Source organism: Platichthys flesus, chromosome 19 (assembly GCF_949316205.1).
Source record: "Platichthys flesus chromosome 19, fPlaFle2.1, whole genome shotgun sequence".
NCBI classification, from domain to species: Eukaryota; Metazoa; Chordata; class Actinopteri; order Pleuronectiformes; family Pleuronectidae; genus Platichthys; species Platichthys flesus.
In genome coordinates, this window is record NC_084963.1 from 18,607,114 (window position 1) to 18,629,525 (window position 22,412).

The 22,412-nt window shown below is 40.9% G+C and overlaps 2 protein-coding genes across 2 annotated transcripts; one reads left to right on the forward strand and one right to left on the reverse strand.

Moving 5' to 3' along the window:
* Positions 1 to 162: 162 nt before the first annotated feature.
* On the reverse strand, positions 163 to 7,213 carry LOC133974585 (dual specificity protein phosphatase 26). The gene is made up of 4 exons (XM_062412213.1): positions 6,921 to 7,213; positions 6,397 to 6,575; positions 4,637 to 4,848; positions 163 to 3,805 (listed from the first exon to the last, which is right to left on the reverse strand). Exons 2-4 carry the CDS (start codon positions 6,573 to 6,575, stop codon positions 3,594 to 3,596), a joined length of 603 nt encoding a protein of 200 aa, XP_062268197.1. The 5' UTR covers positions 6,921 to 7,213; the 3' UTR covers positions 163 to 3,593.
* Positions 7,214 to 8,783: 1,570 nt separating this feature from the next.
* Positions 8,784 to 21,859, forward strand: ddx56 (DEAD (Asp-Glu-Ala-Asp) box helicase 56). Its single transcript, XM_062412215.1, has 14 exons — positions 8,784 to 8,884; positions 9,328 to 9,489; positions 9,932 to 10,086; positions 10,487 to 10,657; positions 11,895 to 11,985; positions 12,126 to 12,367; positions 13,040 to 13,183; positions 13,989 to 14,102; positions 14,181 to 14,275; positions 14,430 to 14,503; positions 16,296 to 16,385; positions 20,030 to 20,135; positions 20,262 to 20,365; positions 21,450 to 21,859. The coding sequence occupies exons 1-14, from the start codon at positions 8,828 to 8,830 to the stop codon at positions 21,531 to 21,533; spliced, it is 1,689 nt and encodes a 562-aa protein (XP_062268199.1). The 5' UTR covers positions 8,784 to 8,827; the 3' UTR covers positions 21,534 to 21,859.
* The last annotated feature ends 553 nt before the right edge of the window (positions 21,860 to 22,412 follow it).

Genomic DNA, 22,412 nt, shown 5'->3' on the forward strand with positions numbered 1-22,412 from the left:
AATGAAGGTAAATGATCCATTTACAGCCTAGGGATACAGGAAATGAGGTATAAACAAAATATTCAACAACTGGAAGAAAAAAATTAAGTGATGTGCTGCAGAGAAACTACTTAATGATTGACACACAATAAAGTTCAGACAAAATTAAGGACAACAAATCAATGAGAAGGTTTTTCTTTAATTTTTGACTTGGTACTGAATTTATCAAAACAAAGTATCAATGCTCAGTGTTCTTTACAGTAAAAACATAAACACAGGTCTAAAAAACAACTTGAAGTACACATGTTAAGGCAACATCTCCTTTGCCACTTTCTCCTTCAAAGAGTGATATTCAAGATTCCCTATAGAAAGGTCACTGTAAGAAAAAATATATAGATATAAACAGGAATTGAGACTAAGGAACAACCAATCACAGCACAGTAAAACCACAGATTCAAAACACACAGATCTAATACAGAAAAAGGTAAAGATGGTGATTGGTAAAGAGGCGCCGTCCAAAAAGGGATTCCTCTGGGTTGTAACAGTTCTAACATGTGCCAATTGGAAATATCAAGGATCTCAGGATATACCTGTGATCTAACATCCGAGGTGTTGGGATCTGATCCTTTGGGTCAACTTGGTCCTCAGGTAGCCAGCTGTAATTCAGATTGGTTTGCATTAAACACACAATGCCAACCCAATCCATGTCTGAATGGTTTGCTGCTCAAATTTGCTTTCCAATAGTATAAAGCAAAACAAATGGGAAATTTGCCTTCTTGCCACGAGATTGAGCTGATGCGATCAATGTTTTAAAGTTGAATATAAATAACCAGGATCAATTAGCTAACACACCTTAGCATATAGACCTGGAAGCAGGCACAACGATCTAGCCTAGCTATGAACAGTGATTGCACAGTGCAGTCATAGCACAGTAAAATAAATAGCAACTAATCTGCTAGGCTTAGGTGAGGAGTATTCAGCTGCAACATGCAGCTTCACCACTAGATATCACCACGTTCTACCCACTGAACCATATGTCGGTATTTTTATTTGAGTTATTTTTCTCTTAAAAACAAGGCATTTATACACCTCAAAAAGTTCAATGTAGACAGTTCTCCACCAACTCACCAAGTTAGAATTAATAAGCCTGTCTGCTACACCTTGTTAAGGAGTAATTTCAGCTAACAATACAGAATAATTACAGCTGCTTTGGTTTTGGTTGGTAAACTCAAGAACCCATTTTTTATTGTTACTTCAGCGTTGGCTTATTTGAGAAGGAATGGATTTTAGGTTTTGGACACAGCCAGACCATTTACACATGCTTCCAATCTTTATGCTAAGCGAGGCTAATTCCTGCTCTTATTCTTTTTGTAACACAGACTTAAGAGTGGTGTCGCTACCTCTGAATTCAAAGTGTACCTTTAAATCTCCATTTGTACTGTCTGTATAAATCCACTTTATAATTTTTGTAATTTTTTTCTGCATTTGAGCAAAGTTGTTCACCCCCTCTCCCAGGTGGTGATGTTGAAACAGCATGGACAAAGACCACAAGTCACAACAATATGTTTCAAACATGACACTTGAGGTAATCATTAGTAACACGCACATGAATATTTGAAAAGCTGGTTTAAATTTCAGCATTGGTTCATCTATTGTTTTTCGCTAGCATGAGAACACAATTACCCTCAATTACCACCAAGACATAATAGCCGACTTTGTAATTCAGCACTGAGGGCTGTGCACTCTCCTGTTATCCAGGCAGTTGGTAGCTTTTACAATGGCACATTTGTGTTATTGTCTCCCCGTGCACAACACCACAGTCTATTCTAAATATTTCAGATGCTGGCATATTAAGCACACTTAGAGTACGACTGAGACTCAGTGTAAAGTTGAATAAAAGAATGCGATATTGGGTCTAAAGCCCCATTTGGACTGGATTCATTTTAGGGGAGTGGAGGTGATTTTAAACCCATTTGGTGGGCATGTGGGCAGTTCCCACAGATAGTGACAACACTGTAATACTATAATCATAGGCTACATAACAGTGCTGGTTTCAGACTTGGGCAACGAGCAGAGTGTGAGTTGTTCAGGGCTACTTAATGACACTTGCTGAATGTAAAGATATCACAGGTTTTACCTCTGCATTTATTATAAAAGACATTGGAGCCCATGCTTGGCCAGGGCCAGGTGTGGTTATTTTAGGGCTCCACATAAAAACAAGAGGGGGCCCCCCCCCGAAACCCAACCCTGACCCACTTCAGTCCTTAAAGCACTATACAGAAGATCCAGACTGGCTGATAAAAACCCTCAATTATTTGATTGATTGATTTGTTTATTAATAGAAAATGTATTGTTGATCATAGACTTTTTGAAAGCTATTATCAAGAAAGAAATGCAGGAAGTTTTCCTGCAGAATGTTACAGTGGCAAAATACAATCAGGCTTCATGTCTTAATAAGTTTCAGTGGAATGATCTGAAGTTTGATTAGAAAGTAGAGGGAGTGGACTGTACATTCGTACATGATTTCAAACCTTTTTCTTTTATAACCCCTCATGGACAATTCTTGCCAACTTGACTGGGACTGCTCATCACAGGTTTGATGTGTCTTTGAGACACTCTTTAGAGAGGATCGATGGTGTATTATTATCTCATTTTATTGATCATTTTGGGGCGCCTCTTACTTTGAAAGTGCACAGAAATCCTGGCTGGATTCACATTGGTTTGAGTGTTACACCCCTCTAATGCCTTGATCATTTTTAATAGCTTTTAGAAGCTTTTAAATATTCTGAAGATTTTATTTCAGTTTATAAAAGATCATGTGACCATTCAGATTTATCTTGTGAGAGTTCCTGTCCTCTTTGTATGATTTCATATATCTGTCCCAGAAGAATGAGTCCTGCCCTGTTGCTCTTCTGAAATTTCTTCCCCTGGAGTCTGGCCATGGTCACATCAGAACGCATTACAGCTGAATTCCCGAAAATGTGTAGCTCTAGAGGTTTGATTGTGTAGTGACTGTTTGTGGGGCTAGCAGTTAATAACGGCTTACATTCTGACACGCGACATGTGTAAAAAACAGCTTTACAGAGTAGGTTAAATCAAACTGGATGGTAACACGCTGCTTGTAAGCTGCAGTAGCTGCCTCCATTTTGGACTCTCCGGATCTACGTTCCTTCAACAGCTCCGCAAAAATGGCTTTCTTGTGGACAACACATTTTAAAAATTCTTATTTAGATTAGCTGTGAAATTCTGCTGTTTTGGTGTGACCATGCATTGAGGCCAGGGCTGGTTATCATGTGTTGTAAGGACTTCTGATCAATAACACTGACTAGACTTGATTTTAATAAATGTTTCATTGGGGTAATGGTGCTGTTTGGCATTATGGACTTGACTCAACACTAACTATCCAGTGCTCGTGTTGTTTGATTCAACATTGACCAGTTATAATAATGAATGAGTCTGACGTTACTAATATCAGATAAATTCTCAGATCACCTGCTGCCTCCCAGAGCCACGGTGTATGGAACCCACAGGCTGCTCCTGACTTGGTCCCATTATCTCCGTCAGTGTAACCAGGCGTGCTGCTACCTACGATCACACCGTTTATTCAATGATTTTCAGCTCGGCAGCGACGTCTTGCGGCTGTCTCTCAGGATGCCGTCGAGGCCGTTGAGCTGGCGCAGGAAGCCTCGGTTGGGGATGACGCCACGGTGGTCCTTCACTGTTTTGATGGCCTCCACCAGGGTCAGGTTCTGTCTGATCATCAAGTAGGCCAGCACCAGAGTGGCTGAGCGGCTCACTCCCACAGTGCAGTGGACCAGCACCTTACCTACAAACAGAGAACGATAGGAACAATAGGAACATGCATTTCTGTTATGAAATCTTTCATGCCCCTCTCTACTTTAAATGCCACGCAACAATACTCCCCAATGGGGCTATTTTTTTCCTTTATTCCTATCAAAATAAAAGTTTACACAAGAAAGTACCCATGAAGAGTAAAATAAAAAAGAATTATTACAAGTTTCTGGAAATTTCTGAAATTAATTTGAATATGCACATGAGCTCCACACTTAATGAATATGTCCTAATTTGCATAGGCAGAAACACCATTCATATGTATGACAAATACATCGGCCCAATCTTCAGCCAATCATCCTACTGCCAATGGGTGATGGCAAAGCTGCTTTTAGACTGGCCTCTAACCTGAAAACTGCCTGGCTTGGTAGTACCTGCCAGGGGTATAACCCCCGCCGGTATAGTCTTCAGGGTCACGGAATTTTACTCTACATCATTTTAAGTTCTTAGGGAAAAATGTATTATTATTTTCTTATAGAAACGATTATTGTATTATTTGCTAATATGTTTTTTTTTATTCTAAAATGCAACCATAGTTAAAGATAATTGGTAAAGATAAACAACATTGTTATGCTCTGATTAACATAATGCATTATGTTTTGCTTTGTGGGGCAGGAGAGATTTTGAGGCAAATATATGCAAAGTATAATGAGTTTTACATACTGATCCAAAAATACATTTGTAAATTAAGTTATTCTACAATTTGGCCACAGCCATCGACATAACTCAATGCCGTTCAAAGATTTTAAAGGATGACCACTTGAAGTGTTAAACAAGTGTTGAATGTCCCCATTCACAAACTCACCTCCAATTGTCAGGGCTTTGTGGATGAACTCTGCCGCCGGATAGAAGTTGACGGTCATGTCGAAGGTGGGGGAGTCGTGGGCCTCGATGCCGTGATAGGTGATGTTCATCCCGGCGTAATACTCGGCTCCGCCACGCCACTTACTCTGGGCACAGTTGAGGATGTGCGTGATGCCGAGCTTAGCCAGCTCACGCCGATCTGATGCGATATCTCTACAGACAAGGAGTTGTTTGTTTCACAGCTCATCATCAGCCAGTCAAAGGGATTTTCACTTCTCTTTAATGGGTTCATGTTGACGGTGTTAAGCTGTCACAATATGTAACAATATCATTGTGATATCTACAGACATTTAAAAATAAATAATGCTATGAATTGTGTTTTGGCTGTTTTGGCAAATGAACTATACTGAAAAGGGGAAGCATGAATGACAACGAGTCCTTTGCAACAGCGGCGTGAAAAGCCGCAGACGCAGTTGCAGAAGCATGCGCCGGACTAAAACCAAATATGTTGAGTGTGAATGATACAGCAGTAAAAATTATGAAATTATTTTAACTCTTTTAGATGCACTCCAATATATGTATGGTAGCAATTTTCCAAACTATCATAACTACATGGTGACACCCATGTACAATTTTGTGTGCAAATGCCAGTTAAATATATATATAGATTTTAAAAGAATGGCTGGTGAAAGTGCTCAGACCCTTTATGCAGTTTAAGTAACATGGACATAGAGCATATATGTGTAAACGGGTAAATACATGTACATACAGGGTTCAATTTAGACTACACATCACACAGACCTAATAAAAAAAAAAAAAAAAGATTTAAAATTGTATTCTAACATCTTTACAGCAGCTTCGACATCCCGAATCCTCTTCTCAAGTCTTGTCCCTTATTGATTTATAATGTATGCTTTTGCAGAAATGGTTAAGTGTCCTGCTTTACTTTACACCTGCTCAGGGCTCACAATATGATTCACAAGAAGCCTCTACTCACACGAAGAACCCTCTACACATTAAAAAGCTCTGTTGTTACCGGACAATATAAAATATGGTAGTTCCATTGAGCCACATGGCAAAAACCCTGCTGCTGACTACCATTAAAGGGATAGTTCACCCAAAAATGTAAATTCAATCATCATCTACACTCCTACCGTTGGAGGGGTGGATGAAGTGTTAAGGCCGGCGCATTATTCTGCATCTGCGTCTGCGGCTTTTCACGCCGCTGTTGCGAAGGACTCATTGTCATTCATGCTTCCCCAAGCGTTGCGCCTCTTACAAAGCAATTCCCCGCCAGAACAGTAGGCGTAGTAATGTTTTTTTGTCGAAGACAGCCTTAGAGACGCCTTCTTTCTTCTTCGTCGATTGTTTATTTTCATAGCCACTGCGGCTCCTCATAGCCTTTTTCTGGCGGACAAAGTCAGTGACGGGTTATACAAGTGATCATACTTTTGGATCTCTTCTGCCAAACGCTCTTCTATTTGGTCCATATTCGTTCTTCTAAATCTTCCGTTGTTTCTGCCGGTATTATGTGGCATGAAACCGGAAATGCGACTCCGGAAAGGATGTAGTTGTTTTTATTCGAAAATAAAAGTGTCTTGTGGACTCAAACACTTCACCCACCCCTCCATTGGCACAGTGGTGCGACAATGAGAGCGTTTTCAATTTTGAGTGAACTATCCCTTTAAGTTTTCATAAAGCATTAATATTGTAACACAGAGCGTTATTATTATATATGGCGGGAGGGTTATGTAAACTCACTGGTCTCCGATGTAGAGTCGTGGCCACACTTCGTCCGCGTGGTTACAGGCCGTCTTGCCCGTGTACAGCAGCCGCTCCAGCTCAGACACGCTCAGGTTCGGGGTGACGCGCTCCGGGTCTTTTCGGCTTGGAGACCTGGAGCTGCTCCGGGACCGAGAGAACCGGGACATGAACGCCATCTGATAGGAGAGGCGAAACCACCGGTTCATCATAGATAGACACTTTACTGTATTGAGCATTAAATAGACAATTAAAGCCATTGGTGAGGAGGATAATAATAGTAATAATAATAATGGCTATAACAATAACAACAATAATAACAATATTAATAATACGTACGGCTAGCGATGAGAATAGAAACAAAAATGTGTTGGAATAACTGCATTTGAGCGTTGCGTTATGTAACAAGCATTTACCTGTGGCTCCTTAATGTTTGGTGGATACAGTTGGACGCGTCTCATGCGAGCGCGGCTACGCTCGCATGAGATGAAACCCACAGTGTTCCCCTCCACGTGTTTATTTACCTGCGTGTTGTTGAGTTCCGTGTCTCAGAGGAGCTACAGATGGAGCAGCTCCGCGGCCATGTTGACTCACTTATCTGCTGTGGGGGGATGGATGTGATGGTGGGACCGCTGCTGAGCATCCACCTCATTGATCCACCTCCACCCGCAGCTCCTCCATCCTCTCAACAAGTCTCCGCAGGAGGGCGCATCTGTGTGGAAGCGTCGCTCCCGTGTTCCGCGTGTCCTCCCTGTTTCTTAGTTCAGCACCGTAAGCCTCGCAGGTTTCGCTGAGACGATGGCGCTTATTTATTATTTGGTTATTAATGAACGCGTATGTGACGTCGGTGAGTTGGTAACTGCGAGGGTTTGTCGCCATCTGTCGGTCAAACGTCGATGGGCGCGCCAACAAGTGATGCGTTCAAAGTTCATTCTTCAACTCAGTCTCCAAGGTCCATCATGCAAACATGTCTTTGTATACATTGTGTCGTCGTGTGTGCCTTCGATGTAAAATCGTTGCACGTCGATCCCTCTTCTTCTCCATCATCCCTCTTCCAACACCTCTACATTTGTGTTAGATAGAGGGTTTTCTCATGAATGTTGTAAATATTGTTATTTTGTTGATTTTCTCTGTCACACACAACATCCATTGCACGTCTGTCCATCCTAGGAGATGATCCTTCACTTGAGACTCTTTTGAGGGGGTTTTCTCACCCTGGTCGAGGGTTTAGGGCAAATTATGTCACATGTTGTACAGATTGTTTAGGAATATCTAATTTTTCAACATGGTCTACACACATACAAATGTCTGATCTGTTGTGCCCTTTATTGAACATACCATATTGCAAACCATTTCAGGCTCTGGATCATTTACACTCCTTCCGTTTTGCCTGTTGCTGATTCAGAACACAGCTTAGACTCTGATACATTATCTGAAATGTTTTGTTTGGCATCTGTCATGTCACTCAGGATTTTGGTCCATCTAAGATCTTCTCTATCATGCTTGGACTTGTAGGTGCCTCTTGATATGTGCTACTCTCCTCTATGGAGTCCCACAGGGGTCTGTTCTTGGTCTTCTTTTATTCATCACACACGCTAAGGACATACAGTTGATCTCCTTTGCTATGCAGAGAATATGGTGTGTGTCCTAATAAAGCCTGATACCACCAATGTGTCATGTAATCTGTCTTGCCTTGATTAAAACAAGTACTGGGTTCCTCATAATTCCCTTTAGTTGGCTTCACAATGTTCCAGACTGGAAATTGTTACATTCTTTTGTGAAAAGCATTCATTAATCAAAAGCTATGTCTTTATTCCAAGTTCCTCAGTTATTAAATAAATACCACGAGAGGATTTATAAAATGAATATAAAAAGTTTATGAAATAAAGCTACAATATTTAAATGTGCTCATAATTTAGGTTTTATGTTAATAAAAGCGTCTTCTTCTTTCTTTGGCTACACAATTAAGATGTTGGTCTTCATACAAAAAAATATTTTATAATTAATTTGACCAACATCAGTATAGATGATGGATTATATTTTATAACATCTTTGTGTTTCGTCAAGAAGACTTCAAACTACATTTCAATTTCCTTACAATTTAAGTTTTAAACTATAGGGAAAACAAGATGGACAAAGACATCATTGAATTACTATACTAAAACAAAATAAAATCGGATTACATTTTAGGTAATTTAAAATCTTTACTATATTATATCTTACATATATATATATATATATATATATATATATATATATATATATATGTGTGTGTGTGTGTGTGTGTGTGTTAGTTTATGAATTGAAAAAAAGTTAAGAAAAGAAAAAGCTAAAATTTTGTGATTAGCTAAAAAACGGAGCCCGAGAGTGGGACCGGAAGGCGACATGACGTAGTAACCCTGCGACGCACATGTGAGAGTAGAAGGAAGCGATGGCTGCTGACAGACTGCTGTTCCATGAGATGGGTTTAGACGATCGACTGCTTAAGGTAAAAAAAACGTCTGATATCGTCTGTGAACCTTTAATGATCCACAGGAGCGACATGGAGTTTCAACCGGAAACTCGATGATGAAATTGCAGTAACTTCTCAGCAGGCCGGTGTTTGGCTAACTACCACACACAGGTTCAGTATGGGTCTGAGAGAGAACGTGTGCTGTGAGTGTGTGTGTGTGGGGATGAGAAGAAGGCAAAGCTAAAGACGTTACTTCCTATAAACATGACTAATTAAGAATAATGTAATATATTTTAAAGTTTTCAGACTGTCGGGGCCATCTTTCTTTATTTGTTTGGAGACCATCTTGACCAGATCTTTACTTTTAATGTGAAGCAGATGGTTAGAAGAGCCTTTGACAACACAAACTGTTAAACAACACGAACGAGTCATTGTTTTTGTTGTCTGTGAAGTCACTCCCTGTTGTTGTCATGATCCAGGCGGTTGCAGATCTAGGTTGGTCCCAGCCGACCTTGATCCAAGAGAAGGCCATCCCTTTGGCTCTGGAGGGGAAAGACATTCTGGCTCGAGCCCGAACAGGATCTGGAAAAACGGCTGCATACGCCATGCCTGTCATACAACGCATCCTGGCCTCCAAACAGGTGAGCTGTGAAACCAGTAATGGCCATTTCTCAGTGGATCCCTGTTCTGGACCTGACACACAAACCGGCCTCCAGGTTTATTGCATTTTCACTGCTTTTCCCTGGTTACAGGTTTCAAAACATAAGTGTTTGGTCCAGTCTACATTCAGGAGATGGTCATACGTTACACCCCAGCCCAACAATGGCTTGTGCTCCCTCACTGCGAGCTAAACACTCAACAAAATCACAACTTCTACACATCTTCCGCAGCAAACTAAAAACACACCTGACTATACCTTGAATAATTTTAAACTAACAATATAGTAGCACTTCAATGACACTTAGATTTTGAACAGTGATTAATGAACAAGTCCAGTCCTTTGGCTGGGGTTGAAGTGGTTCAGTTGGAGGACTGAAGGACTGCCGGCTCTGTTCTTACGTTTCCGTTCGGTGTTGTGTTCAGAGTGTTCGTGAGCAGGACGTGAGGGCTCTGGTCCTGGTTCCAACCAAAGAGCTGGGTCGGCAGGTTCAGACCATGATGAGACAGTTGACGGCGTTCTGCTCGAGGGACGTGCGGGTGGCGGACATCTCCGGGAAGGCTGATCTGTCCTCGCAGAGGTCGGTCTGCTCACTCACTCACTTAACTGCTGTTCTTCGGTGCATTTTTCATATTTAAATACATTACGGTGTCACATTGCTACAGTTGGATTGCAACAGCTGGTAAATAAAAACTTCTTATAAACACAATAGTGAACATAATGGAAAGGAGATAAAGAGAGAAGTGACACCTCAACTAAATTGGATGTAGAAGCTTTTGTGGGTGAGATTAAGTTTCTGAGAAAATCAGATAGATTGATGAGTGAAATACACAAGATTTGGTTTGACTGTGAAACACTGAATGTCAAACATATTTAGGGTGAAACTTAAATTTACTCAGTATCCTGGTTAGTTTTTTGGACTTGTGCTTTTTCTGTAATTATGGTTAATGGAATTTAGCATTTTGCTACTCTTGGGACAGACCTATCTTAATGGAGAAGCCCGATGTGATCGTGGGGACGCCGTCCCGCGTGCTGGCCCATCTCAACGCCCAGAACCTGGTCCTGCATTCCTCGCTTGAGATGCTGGTGGTGGACGAGGCCGACTTACTCTTCTCTTTTGGGTTCGAGGCAGACCTGAAGAACCTGTTGTGGTGAGTATCCTCATGATCCCCTGCCATGACCCCAGAGTGGACATGGACAAGACTCAGAGTTTTGGATGTCATTTTAGATAATATGGGTTTCTTTGATCAGATTAGAGTGTTTTTGTTCTTTAAAGGAAAGTATAAGTAAGCATTTATCATTGAAGTTTTAGTTGCAACTTTAGGCAAAATAAATAAACATCACACCTGTGTCTGACAGAAAAAAAATCTCATTATATATTATATAACTAGGGGTGTCATGATACCAAAAATTCAGTAGTCGGTGCCAATACCAGTAAAATAACACGATTCTCGATGCCAATTTCGATACCATGGTTAAAAAACGCTTCACGTCATCCTCCTGAACAGGGGTCGGCAACCTGTGTGTGTGCGCGCACGCTCCGAGATAGAGACTGTGACTCTGAGCGAGTGAGCGGGCGGGGAGCGGAGCACACAGTGAGATCACAGCTCGTTCACGTCAAGCAGTTGCTCACTGACTGACTGGTTGCTTCTTATCAGTGGAAACACTGAGTTTCTCTGGTCTCAGCTGCTCAGAGATCAGCGCCGTTGCGCCACAGCTGGCATCGGCGCTCATGGTTCTTACAGTGGGCATCGTCTGTGTTTTGTTATTTTAGTATCGAAAGGTATCATAAGTATTGGTTCTCGTGACATCCCTATATATAACGTCAAGCAGTCACAGAACGTTTGCTTGTTTCCACCTGATGAGGTAATATAAATGTTTTACTCCTCAGCATCTTCTGTGTAATCTTCAGAGGTGTCAAAAGTATTCCCATTCATTACTCAAGTTGAAGTATAGATACTAGGTTTTAAAAATACTTTTGTAGAAGTTGGGTTAGGGTTAGTATCAACTCAAGCTTTATACTTAAGTAAAAGTGTAAAAGTACTGGTTTCAAAACTACTTAAAGTATAAAAGTAAAAGTAATGTAAGGGAAATTTTGTAATGTAAATACATTATAGTACCATATGTGTACTACTGAGCATTAACATGCGTTTCATGGAGCGAAAGACATGATAACTAGCTGCCAATAAGCATTGTGATAATAGAAAAAGGCAAACTTCAGTGGAATGTTATCAATAACCTTTATTGAAAGAGACCTTGAGACCTTTAGGCTAAACCTGTTTGTACAACAACAGCAGGGACAAGGTTTTTTTTTTTTTTTGGTGTGTTTTTGAACGATGACAAACCGGAATGAAAACAAGCCAAATTGAAATGTGTTTGTTGTGTCAGTCATTTGCCGAAGATCTACCAGTCCTTCCTGATGTCTGCTACTCTCACAGAGGATGTCCAGGCCTTGAAGGAGCTGCTGCTACATAACCCTGTAAGCGACCTTTCACATTCAGTGTCTCATCGCCACACAAGTGTCCGTGTTTTAGCTGGACACAGTGGAAACTGGCAGGAACATCTGCTACAGCTGCACAGATTTAGCTTGATTTCTCTCTGACGTTGGCTCTCTCTCAGGTGATCCTGAAGCTTCAGGGCTCCCAGCTCCCGGACAGCAGCCAGCTGCAGCAGTACAGCATCAAATGTGAGGAGGAGGAGAAGTTCCTGCTCATCTACACGCTGCTGAAGCTGCGACTGGTTCAAGGAAAGACGCTGGTGTTTGTGGGAGCAGTGGACAGATGCTACAGACTGAAGCTGTTCCTGGAACAGTTCAGTATTCCTGCCTGTGTGCTCAACTCTGAGCTGCCCGTCCAGTCCAGGTGAGAGAGGAGGACAGCTGACAAATATTTCTCTGATTTAATACGTGATAGGTAATGTTGTTTTATACATTTATTAAAAGTAGTTTGGTTCACATTAGATGTTTGTTTTTCACGATATAAAATAGAAATAATGTATAAATACTTTTATCATGAAATATAGTATAGAGGAAAAGGAGGTGAAATTTCTTTCTACAAAAATCGTTCACATTGATCTAATAAAACCATCTCATTCAGCTATTCAGTCCTTCAGTTGGGCCGATTGGCACAATGCTGTGTAACTAGTATCTCCTCACATACAGCCTTCCTGTTGCAGGATGGGTGCAGTTCCATACATTTTCCCTGTTTAACTAATATTCCCATAGCAGAGTACTTTCCTCCTCTATAATCTAACTAAACACTTGCGAAAACAACAAAAATGGAGGCAGACTTTGCAAACTTATTTTAGGATTCTCAGCCATCCAGGTCATGGTTTGTTCAGAAGTTTTACAAGTGTACGTAGGCAACTGGACATGTTTATGTTTCTTGAAAACAGCCTTGATAAACATCCTCTACAGACTCATATGACGATTGAAGAGCAAAAGATATTTGAGAATTTTCTTGTCCTGTATAATTTTCACTGCAACACATCAGTTGCACTTCTTCATGCTCATGTTTCCCACCGCTCTTGTATAGGAGTCACATCATCACCCAGTTCAACCAGGGATTTTACGAATACATCATCGCCACAGATGAACAGAGTTTGGCCGATCCCGCTGCAGCTCCACCAACGAGTGCGGGCAAAGGGAAAAAGAAAAAGGCCGCAGAGAAAGGAGGAAAGTGAGTCACACAATTTATGAAACTATATATATAAGTGGTTATAATCATTACCGGTATTGAAGAACAGTTGGAGAATTGATAGCTGAGTCTGATACTCCCTGAGCCTCATGGAACATTGTAGTTTCAGCTCATTGTCCATCTGCTTCTCTCTCACTGCTCTCAGCAAGCTTGTATTATATTTTGAGATGGACGCATGTGACACAACGTGAACTTGAACGATTCCAGGGCCACATATGATCTCATCTCTGACCCGCTACATTTTACAATGACTCGAACGTATTTGTAAACCTCTTGGTGTTCAAACATTTTTGTTCCAACATTACTTCAATATCAACTCTGACCAACACAAAATGACTGAAACCATTCTTAGACTGGTAAAAGAGATTAATTTGGCCCCTCCTGATTCCTCTTTCTACGTCGGTCTGTCTGTTCGCTTATGCACACACACACACACACACACAGAGACAAACAAGATCTCTAAAGTCAGACTAGGTAAAAACAACATAACTTAGTCTTAGTGGACAGAAATGACATAAGTGATTATTTCCTGTTGAGCAGGGCAGTGAAAGCTTGAGACACAATCAGGATGCATTTTTAATTCCAAATGTAAACCGATGATCTCACCGCTGTCCACTTGTGATCTTATCTCTCATGACGGATGTTAATACCAGATCTGGCCAGAGTGATTTTCAGCGGTTTTCAGAGAGACTGATGCAAAAAGCCTCTGTCCACTATCTGCTCAGCAGCAAACACCATAATGTGGTAGAGAGTAAAAACACAATTTTTGTTTTGATATGTTTTAAAGGAGCAAGGACAAGGAGTATGGAGTCTCCAGAGGTGTGGATTTCCAAAATGTTGCCAATGTCATCAACTTTGATTTCCCAACAACTGTAGAGTCCTACATCCATCGAGTTGGAAGGTAAGCAGTGTGGTTCAGTTCAGTTACACTGCTTGTGTATATAACCAACAGTAATGTTCACTTTGTTTGATGTTGTAGAACGGCGAGAGCGGACAACCCAGGCACTGCTCTGTCGTTCATCTCTAACACTGAGCTCGCGTTGCTGTCAGACGTGGAGGAGGCTCTGACCGGAGGTAACAAGGACTTCTACCATGAGATTTTCAAGTTTCACTCATGTTTCCAGCACCTTCTTAGCTTAGCATAACGACTAAAACCAAGACTAAACAGCAAGCCCATTTGATAGGAAATAATACTGTGATTATTTATGTGTTAACATTTTCTTTTTAGATAATCCTGACTCTGTTCTGAAACCATACCAATTTAAGATGGATGAGATCGAAGGCTTCAGGTACAGGTGCAGGGTAAGTCACCACCTTATTTAAGTCGAGAACACATTATTATTATTAGTATTATTATTGCTTTCATCATCACACATGGGCAACTGTTTGGACTGTGGTTTGCTCTGAAAAGCAGAGGTGTAAAGTAACGAATTACATTTACTCACGTTACTGTAATTGAGTAGTTTTTTGTGTACTTTGTAATTTTGAGTAGTTTTTTAAATGGGTAATTTTACTTTTACTTAAGTAGATTTTGACTGAAGTATTGTACTTCGCTACATTGGAATTACATCCGTTACTGAGTAAAAAAAAAAATAGTTCAAGGAGCAAGGCAATTCTCACTGCAGTGGTAGATGCTGCATAGAGTGGATGAGGTTCCCTCACGTGTACTTTCAACATATGAAACTGATCGTAAAGTTCACTGTGCGCGAAAAATATGCGCGACATGCACGCCACTGCACTGGGAGCCACTGCAGAGGGGCTGAAGAGCAACCCGCGGCACTCCCCACATCCCCACCATTTTCAAACAATTTTCCAAGAAAACGGAATTACAACTTTCAGACGGTATTTAGCCCTGTAAGACTGCATTTCTTTTGAAATAAACACAACAATGATCTCAAGACAGCGTCTCTCAGGAGAAGGAAAACATTCTGTAACGTTTTAGCTAGACCTCAGATAATATGAACTTTTTTACCGTTCAAATTCATTATTTGTCTGTAGCCCTATAGTCAATTCCCTGTTAAGACTCGGCTTTTACCTGAGTTCACTTTATACCACCTGAATAATACCTACTAATGGAAGTGAGTGGAGTCCATAACACACTGTCAATTATTTACATTGGAAAACAACAAATAAAACGATCAGATCAACCCCCCTGTTGCAGGCCTGTTAACTGGGTTATTTTTCGCCCAATAATGGCTACTCACGAGCACCCCGATAATATTGCCTTCAGTAGGTCCGCTAGCATCCACACGTAGCTAAATGGTCGTCCAACGAGGCTGAATGGAACCGCTAGTGTTCTTTTGAACTTGTTCATGCACAACACTGCCTGAAACTCAACACTGGCCTACCTGCCTCGGCCGCCTGCATCAACTCTTCAGCTGTGCTGCTGTTCACTGCACAGCAAGCCTGGATGAGCTCTACTCACCTTGAAATTCAGCTGCTGCTCAAACTCAACAAGAAGTTTGTAGACTAGTGCACTAAAGGTGGACCAAAGTTTAACCAAAAGTTTAAATATACAGTGGGACAGCGGCATTTTAACTTTTTATTTTAACTGTCATGTGGCTCATGTCTTGACATGTCCTCCCAAAAGTTGATTGATTATTTATTTAAGCCTCGGAAAACACATTGAGGAATAAGATCCTCATTTACAATGGTGCCGAGGGGCAGTTATTAAATGTTGTGTTGACATGTTACATTTTTAATGTTTGACATGTTTAATGTGATTGCACTTATATTTATAAAGATTATCCTTTAATTAATTGGATTTATGACCCCTTGTCCTTTTTTGCACTGTAGAGGAGCGGCCCCCATCAAGTTGTTGGAAGTAACTTTTACTTAAAGTACATTTTAAATGAGCTACTTTTTACTTTTACTTGAGTAGATTTTTAGATGGGTACTTTTACTTGTACTTAAGTAAAATTTCATCAAAGTAAAGGTACTTTTACTTGAGTACAATATTTCAGTACTTTTTACACCTCTGCTGAAAAGGTTCAAACCTTTTTTTAAAGGTGGTAACATGTTTGGAGGGAACACACAGAGTTTTAGCTGTTTGGAGGCTTTTAAGTTCAGGATGATGACTCTTGTTTGTGTGTAGGACGCCATGCGCTCAGTGACCAAACAGGCGGTGAAGGAGGCCAGGCTGAAAGAGATCAAACAGGAGCTGCTCAATTCAGAAAAACTCAAGGTGAGTGAAAGTCAATAATCTGAAGATATATACATATACGTGCGCGCGTGCGTGCGTGCGTGCGTGTGTGTGTGCGCACTCCTGATCAAAATCTTAAGACCAGTTAAAAAATTGCATGAATTTGCATTTTGCACTGTTGGATCTTAGGAAGGTCTAAGTAGAGCTTCAAAATGCAAAAAGAAGAAATGGGAACAAGAGACCAAAAGTTGTGAGCAGGCAATTTATTGAAAACAACAATTTAACTCAAATAGGCTGTTCATCAGCTGATCAAAAGTTTAAGACCACAGCCTTTAAAAGCCAAAATCTGTGCAAAAATGTGGATTCCATGTCATTTCCTGTCAAGTAATCACACTGTGAAGATCTCTTGATGGCAAAGGCAAAAAAGCTCACCGTCTTTGAATGTGGTAGGATTGTTGAACTGCATAAACAAGGCCTCTCACAACGTGCCATCGCTGCTGAGGTTGGACGCAGTAAGACAGTCATTTTGCATTTCTTAAAAGATTCTCAGGGTTATGGAACAAAAAAATCAAGTGGTAGACCCCAAAAAATCTCATCGGCGCTTAGCCGGGGGATTCCGAATGGCTGTCCGTCAAGACACGGGACGATCCTCGTCCCAAATTAAGGCCATTACTGGTGCTGACTGCAGCCCAATAACCATCAGACGGCATCTGCGAAGGAAGGGCTTCAAAAACAAGAAACGCTTCAAAGCCCACGTCTCCTTCAATGCCACAAAATTGCCCGTTTAGACTTTGCAAGGGAGCACCAAACATGGGACATTCAAAGGTGGAAGAAAGTTTTATTCTCTGACAAGAAAAAATTTAACCTTGATGGTCCTGATGGCTTCAAACGTTACTGGCATGACAAGGAGATGCCACCTGAGATTTCTACGCAGCACAGTGGCAGAGGTGTAAAGTAACGAATTACATTTACTCACGTTACTGTAATTGAGTAGTTTTTTTGTGTACTTTGTAATTTTGAGTAGTTTTTTAAATGGGTAATTTTACTTTTACTTAAGTAGATTTTGACAAGTATTGTACTTCGCTACATTGGAATTACATCCGTTACTGAGTAAAAAAAAAACATAGTTCAAGGAGCAAGGCAATTCTCACTGCAGTGGTAGATGCTGCATAGAGTGGATGAGGTTCCCTCACGTGCACTTTCAACATATGAAACTGATCGTAAAGCTCACTGTGCGCGAAAAATATGCACGACATGCGCGCCACTGCACTGGGAGCCACTGCAGAGGGGCTGAAGAGCAACCCGCGGCTGCAGAGCTGCGAGTTCCGACCCCTGGCTACGGCGAAAGAGCGATTTGTTTACTGCGCCGTCGTTTAAGAGATGCGGACGTCAAAACATTAGTTCGGCTATAATATTAGTTCCGCCTCGCATTTTCCCCTCCTGTCGCGCACACCACCTGTTATGACTCCGCGCACCACACAGTTTGAGAATCACTGCGCTACACAGGGCCGGCCCTAACACATTTGGGGCTCTATGCAAGCTTGACTCCTGGCACTCCCCACCCCCCCCACCATTTTCAAACAATTTTCCAAGAAAACGGAATTACAACTTTCAGACGGTATTTAGCCCTGTAAGACTGCATTTCTTTTGAAATAAACACAACAATGATCTCAAGACAGCGTCTCTCAAAAGAAGGAAAACATTCTGTAACGTTTTAGCTAGACCTCAGATAATATGAACTTTTTTACCGTTCAAATTCATTATTTGTCTGTAGCCCTATAGTCAATTCCCTGTTAAGACTCGGCTTTTACCTGAGTTCACTTTATACCACCTGAATAATACCTACTAATGGAAGTGAGTGGAGTCCATAACACACTGTCAATTATTTACATTGGAAAACAACAAATAAAACGATCAGATCAACCCCCCTGTTGCAGGCCTGTTAACTGGGTTATTTTTCGCCCAATAGTGGCTACTCACGAGCACCCCGATAATATTGCCTTCAGTAGGTCCGCTAGCATCCACATGTAGGTAAATGGTCGTCCAACGAGGCTGAATGGAACCGCTAGTGTTCTTTTGAACTTGTTCATGCACAACACTGCCTGAAACTCAACACTGGCCTACCTGCCTCGGCCGCCTGCATCAACTCTTCAGCTGTGCTGCTGTTCACTGCACAGCAAGCCTGGATGAGCTCTACTCACCTTGAAATTCAGCTGCTGCTCAAACTCAACAAGAAGTTTGTAGACTAGTGCACTAAAGGTGGACCAAAGTTTAACCAAAAGTTTAAATATACAGTGGGACAGCGGCATTTTAACTTTTTATTTTAACTGTCATGTGGCTCATGTCTTGACATGTCCTCCCAAAAGTTGATTGATTATTTATTTAAGCCTCGGAAAACACATTGAGGAATAAGATTCTCATTTACAATGGTGCCGAGGGGCAGTTATTAAATGTTGTGTTGACATGTTACATTTTTAATGTTTGACATGTTTAATGTGATTGCACTTATATTTATAAAGATTATCCTTTAATTAATTGGATTTATGACCCCTTGTCCTTTTTGCACTGTAGGGGAGCGGCCCCCATCAAGTTGTTGGAAGTAACTAAGTAACTTTTACTTAAAGTACATTTTAAATGAGCTATTTACTTTTACTTGAGTAGATTTTTAGATGGGTACTTTTACTTGTACTTAAGTAAAATTTCATCAAAGTAAAGGTACTTTTACTTGAGTACAATATTTCAGTACTTTTTACACCTCTGCACAGTGGAGGGGGCGCCATCATGATCTGGGGTGCTTTTTCCTTCAATGGAACAATGGAGCTCCAAGTTGTGCAGGGGCGTCAAACAGCAGCTGGCTATGTGGAGATGTTGCAGCGGGCATCCCTCATGACTGAGGGCCCTCGTCTGTGTGGTAACGACTGGGTTTTTCAGCAGGACAACGCTCCAATTCACAATGCCCGTCTGACCAATACTTTTTTCCAGGAGAATAACATCACTCTTTTGGACCATCCTGCGTGTTTCCCTGATCTTAATCCAATTGAGAACATTTGGGGATGGTTGGCAAGGGAAGTTTACAAAAATGGACTTCAGTTCCAGACAGTGGATGCCCTTCGTGAAGCCATTTTCACCACTTGTCGCAACATTCGCATTAACCTTTTGAAAACACTTGCATCAAGCATGCCAAAACGAATTTTTGAAGTGATCAACAATAATGGTGGAGCTACTCATTACTGAGTCAGTTATGGACACTTTAATTTCTGTTTTGGGAGTGTTTTTTTTTAGCTGTGGTCTTAAACTTTTGATCAGCTGGGGCCGGTATTTCAAAATGATCCGACAGGATTAATCCACCTGGATTGGATTAAATCCTGATCAGATCCTAAAAACGGGTATTTCAATGCAAATCTGATCCTGAAGATTCAGATTCAGATTTGGCAATCCAATCCTGCCTTTGATCCGGATTAAAAGCTGCTGTTGAGTATTTCAAAACTTAAGTGGGAAATCTGGATCAGTTTGATCCTAAAAATCAGGATCACCCTGATCCCACCTCAGAGGTGGATTTGAGGGAGATTACATGTTAAGATTTGAACAGTTACTGGTCTTGACCAGTTAAAAAAGATTTAGATCAGGAGTGTATATATATATCTCTGTACTTGTGTAAATGATTGGCTGGTTCTACACTTTCTCAGACATATTTCGAGGACAACCCCAGAGATCTACAGCTGCTCAGACACGACAAAGACCTCCATCCTGCTGTCGTCAAACCACACCTGAAGAACATACCTGAGTACCTCAGTAAGATATGCACACACACACACACACACACACACACACACACACACAAACACACACACACACTCTCAAACTCACACACGGCACACACTAGGTCATAATTTGATCAATTTCACCAATTTCCTTCAGTTCCCGAGACTCTGAGGGGTGTGATAAATCCGCTGTCCAGCAAGAGGAGGAGGAAAAGGAAGGAAAAATCAAAACCTGAAGGAGTTGTCAAGCCCAGTTTCAAGGTGAGACCCCTGAACACCATAATAATCTTATAGTGAACATTGAAATCTTGTAGACATGAGACATAAAAATTCAACTGTACAGTTACAATTGTAGCACCTTGAAACTAATGAAAATATCTTGCCCTGCTAAGAGAATAGCTGATATTTCCCATAAGCAGAGGCTTTTGACTTGAAGTCTGTATCTTTTTTAACTTGGTGATATCATTTAACATTAATAACATTAATATGAGTATGCTTTGATTATCAGTGAATCATAATGTTCTTTTAACCAGGGCAGAGTTTACAGTTGTGTACGATGACAATTCTTATCTGTGAGCGTGGGAGAGAAAGACGGCAAGATGAGTCAAGAGGAACTTAAAGAATGTGCAGCTTGCAATGAAAAAAGATTTCACCAATAATCTTTCTAATTATTTTAGAAAAGTATCAATAATTTTGGGGCGAACATTGCTGATATTGTGGCAGCGACCACAAACAAATCAACATAAGGTCACCTCCGAGGCAGGAAAAAACATTTTATCCATCAGGTCAGAGGACATTGGCTGAGTTAGGAGATCCACGACACATTCAAATGCATCAAATGCTTCTAGAACTCCTAAATCTGGGCTGAGTGATCAGATCTCGTGATTGTGTTTGGGTGCGTTCAGACCTGGATATAGATCACTTGTGATCAGATCCCTCAGGACACATGTTAATACCAGGTCTGAATGGGATCTCACACCCACGGTCAATTTATAAGCTTAACCTCAACCTGCATTTCTTTGAACTGTGGGAGGAAGCTGGGGTACTCAGAGAAAAATCCATGCAGACATTTGGAGAACATGCAAACTCACAGAAAGACGAGCAGAACTGGGACAAAATGGGGTGGAAAAGAGGGGAGATAAGAGAGAGAGAGGGAGGTTGAGAGAGCAACCAGGAACAGCTATGTAAACAAGATCCATCTTCATCTAACTATAATCTCTTTTGTGTCTTAATGTATATTTTAATCAATTTATTTATTTTTTGTTTGTGTGTTACGCGTATTAAAACACAGAGGTATAGATGATACACACGATTTTTGCTATAATAATGTATTTTGTTTTTGTAGAATAACATCAAGCGGACAAACCCACTGAGGAGTTTCAAATACAGTGGAGGAAAAGGCCGGAAAGGCAAAGCGGGCCAGTCGTAGCTGCAGCTGCAGTCCACATGAACGTGTGTCAGTCCTGGATGTTAAAACTGTGCAGAGACACTGAAGAGGAGGATTGTTTGGTCTCCATGTTGGACCAGTTGAGACAAATATAAACTGTGTTCGTCAAATAAGAAGCTTTACGGGCTACGGACAAAATCGACTTGTGCTGATCTGTGTGGACAGAAGAAAATATAAGAATCAGTTTGAATCTGGATTTCTGTCAAATCCAAACATGATGTACTAAATGCAGTCTGAGGGATAAAGTATCTGTATGATCTCATTTATAATATGTTTAATAAAATAAAGCGTGCTCCCCACAAACTGAGTATTTGGATCATTGTTCTTCTTGATCACTGATCTCTGAATTGTTCAGTCAGTCAAAGTTTATTTCTATAGCAGGTCTCATGCAGGTTAGAACAGTTGAGAATCAGTCGACGCTTGACTCACTGTCAGAGAGCAGCTTGTGAACATAGTTGAACATTTAGCAGTTAAAGAGGCAGTTATATCCCTCAGTGGGTGGTGGAGACCAAAAAGAGAGGGAATACTGAGTTCTGTTTCAACTGCAGGAAGATTTCCTAGGAGCCTTTAGAGGGACCAGGGATTTTTTCACCTCATGAATTTAGAGGACACATGTCATCCACCCTTTATACAAATCTGTTGCTGCGTATTTTTATTGTTTTATATCATTTCAACACAGCATGAAGTTACAGGAGAAGAAGGTATTTTCAGAGGCAGGTGAAAATGTTCTTATACTACATCCCGTCTTTCTTTCAGAACCATTTATCTTAAAACTGTTTTCTTTGTCACATTTACATTCCGTACTCAACGCTGACTTTATAAAGAAAATTACCTGGTCAGATATTACCTTTGATCTTGCAG

Coding starts and splice junctions, on each gene's coding strand:
- ddx56 (XM_062412215.1), top strand. CDS start 8,828: ATGGCTGCTGACAGACTGCTGTTCCATGAGATGGGTTTAGACGATCGA. Junction 10,658..11,894: donor GACCTGAAGAACCTGTTGTG/GTGAGTATCCTC, acceptor TTGTTGTGTCAG/TCATTTGCCGAAGATCTACC. Junction 14,103..14,180: donor TACATCCATCGAGTTGGAAG/GTAAGCAGTGTG, acceptor TTGATGTTGTAG/AACGGCGAGAGCGGACAACC.
- LOC133974585 (XM_062412213.1), bottom strand. CDS start 6,575: ATGGCGTTCATGTCCCGGTTCTCTCGGTCCCGGAGCAGCTCCAGGTCT. Junction 4,849..6,396: donor CGACTCTACATCGGAGACCA/GTGAGTTTACAT, acceptor CCTTGTCTGTAG/AGATATCGCATCAGATCGGC. Junction 3,806..4,636: donor CAAAGCCCTGACAATTGGAG/GTGAGTTTGTGA, acceptor CTCTGTTTGTAG/GTAAGGTGCTGGTCCACTGC.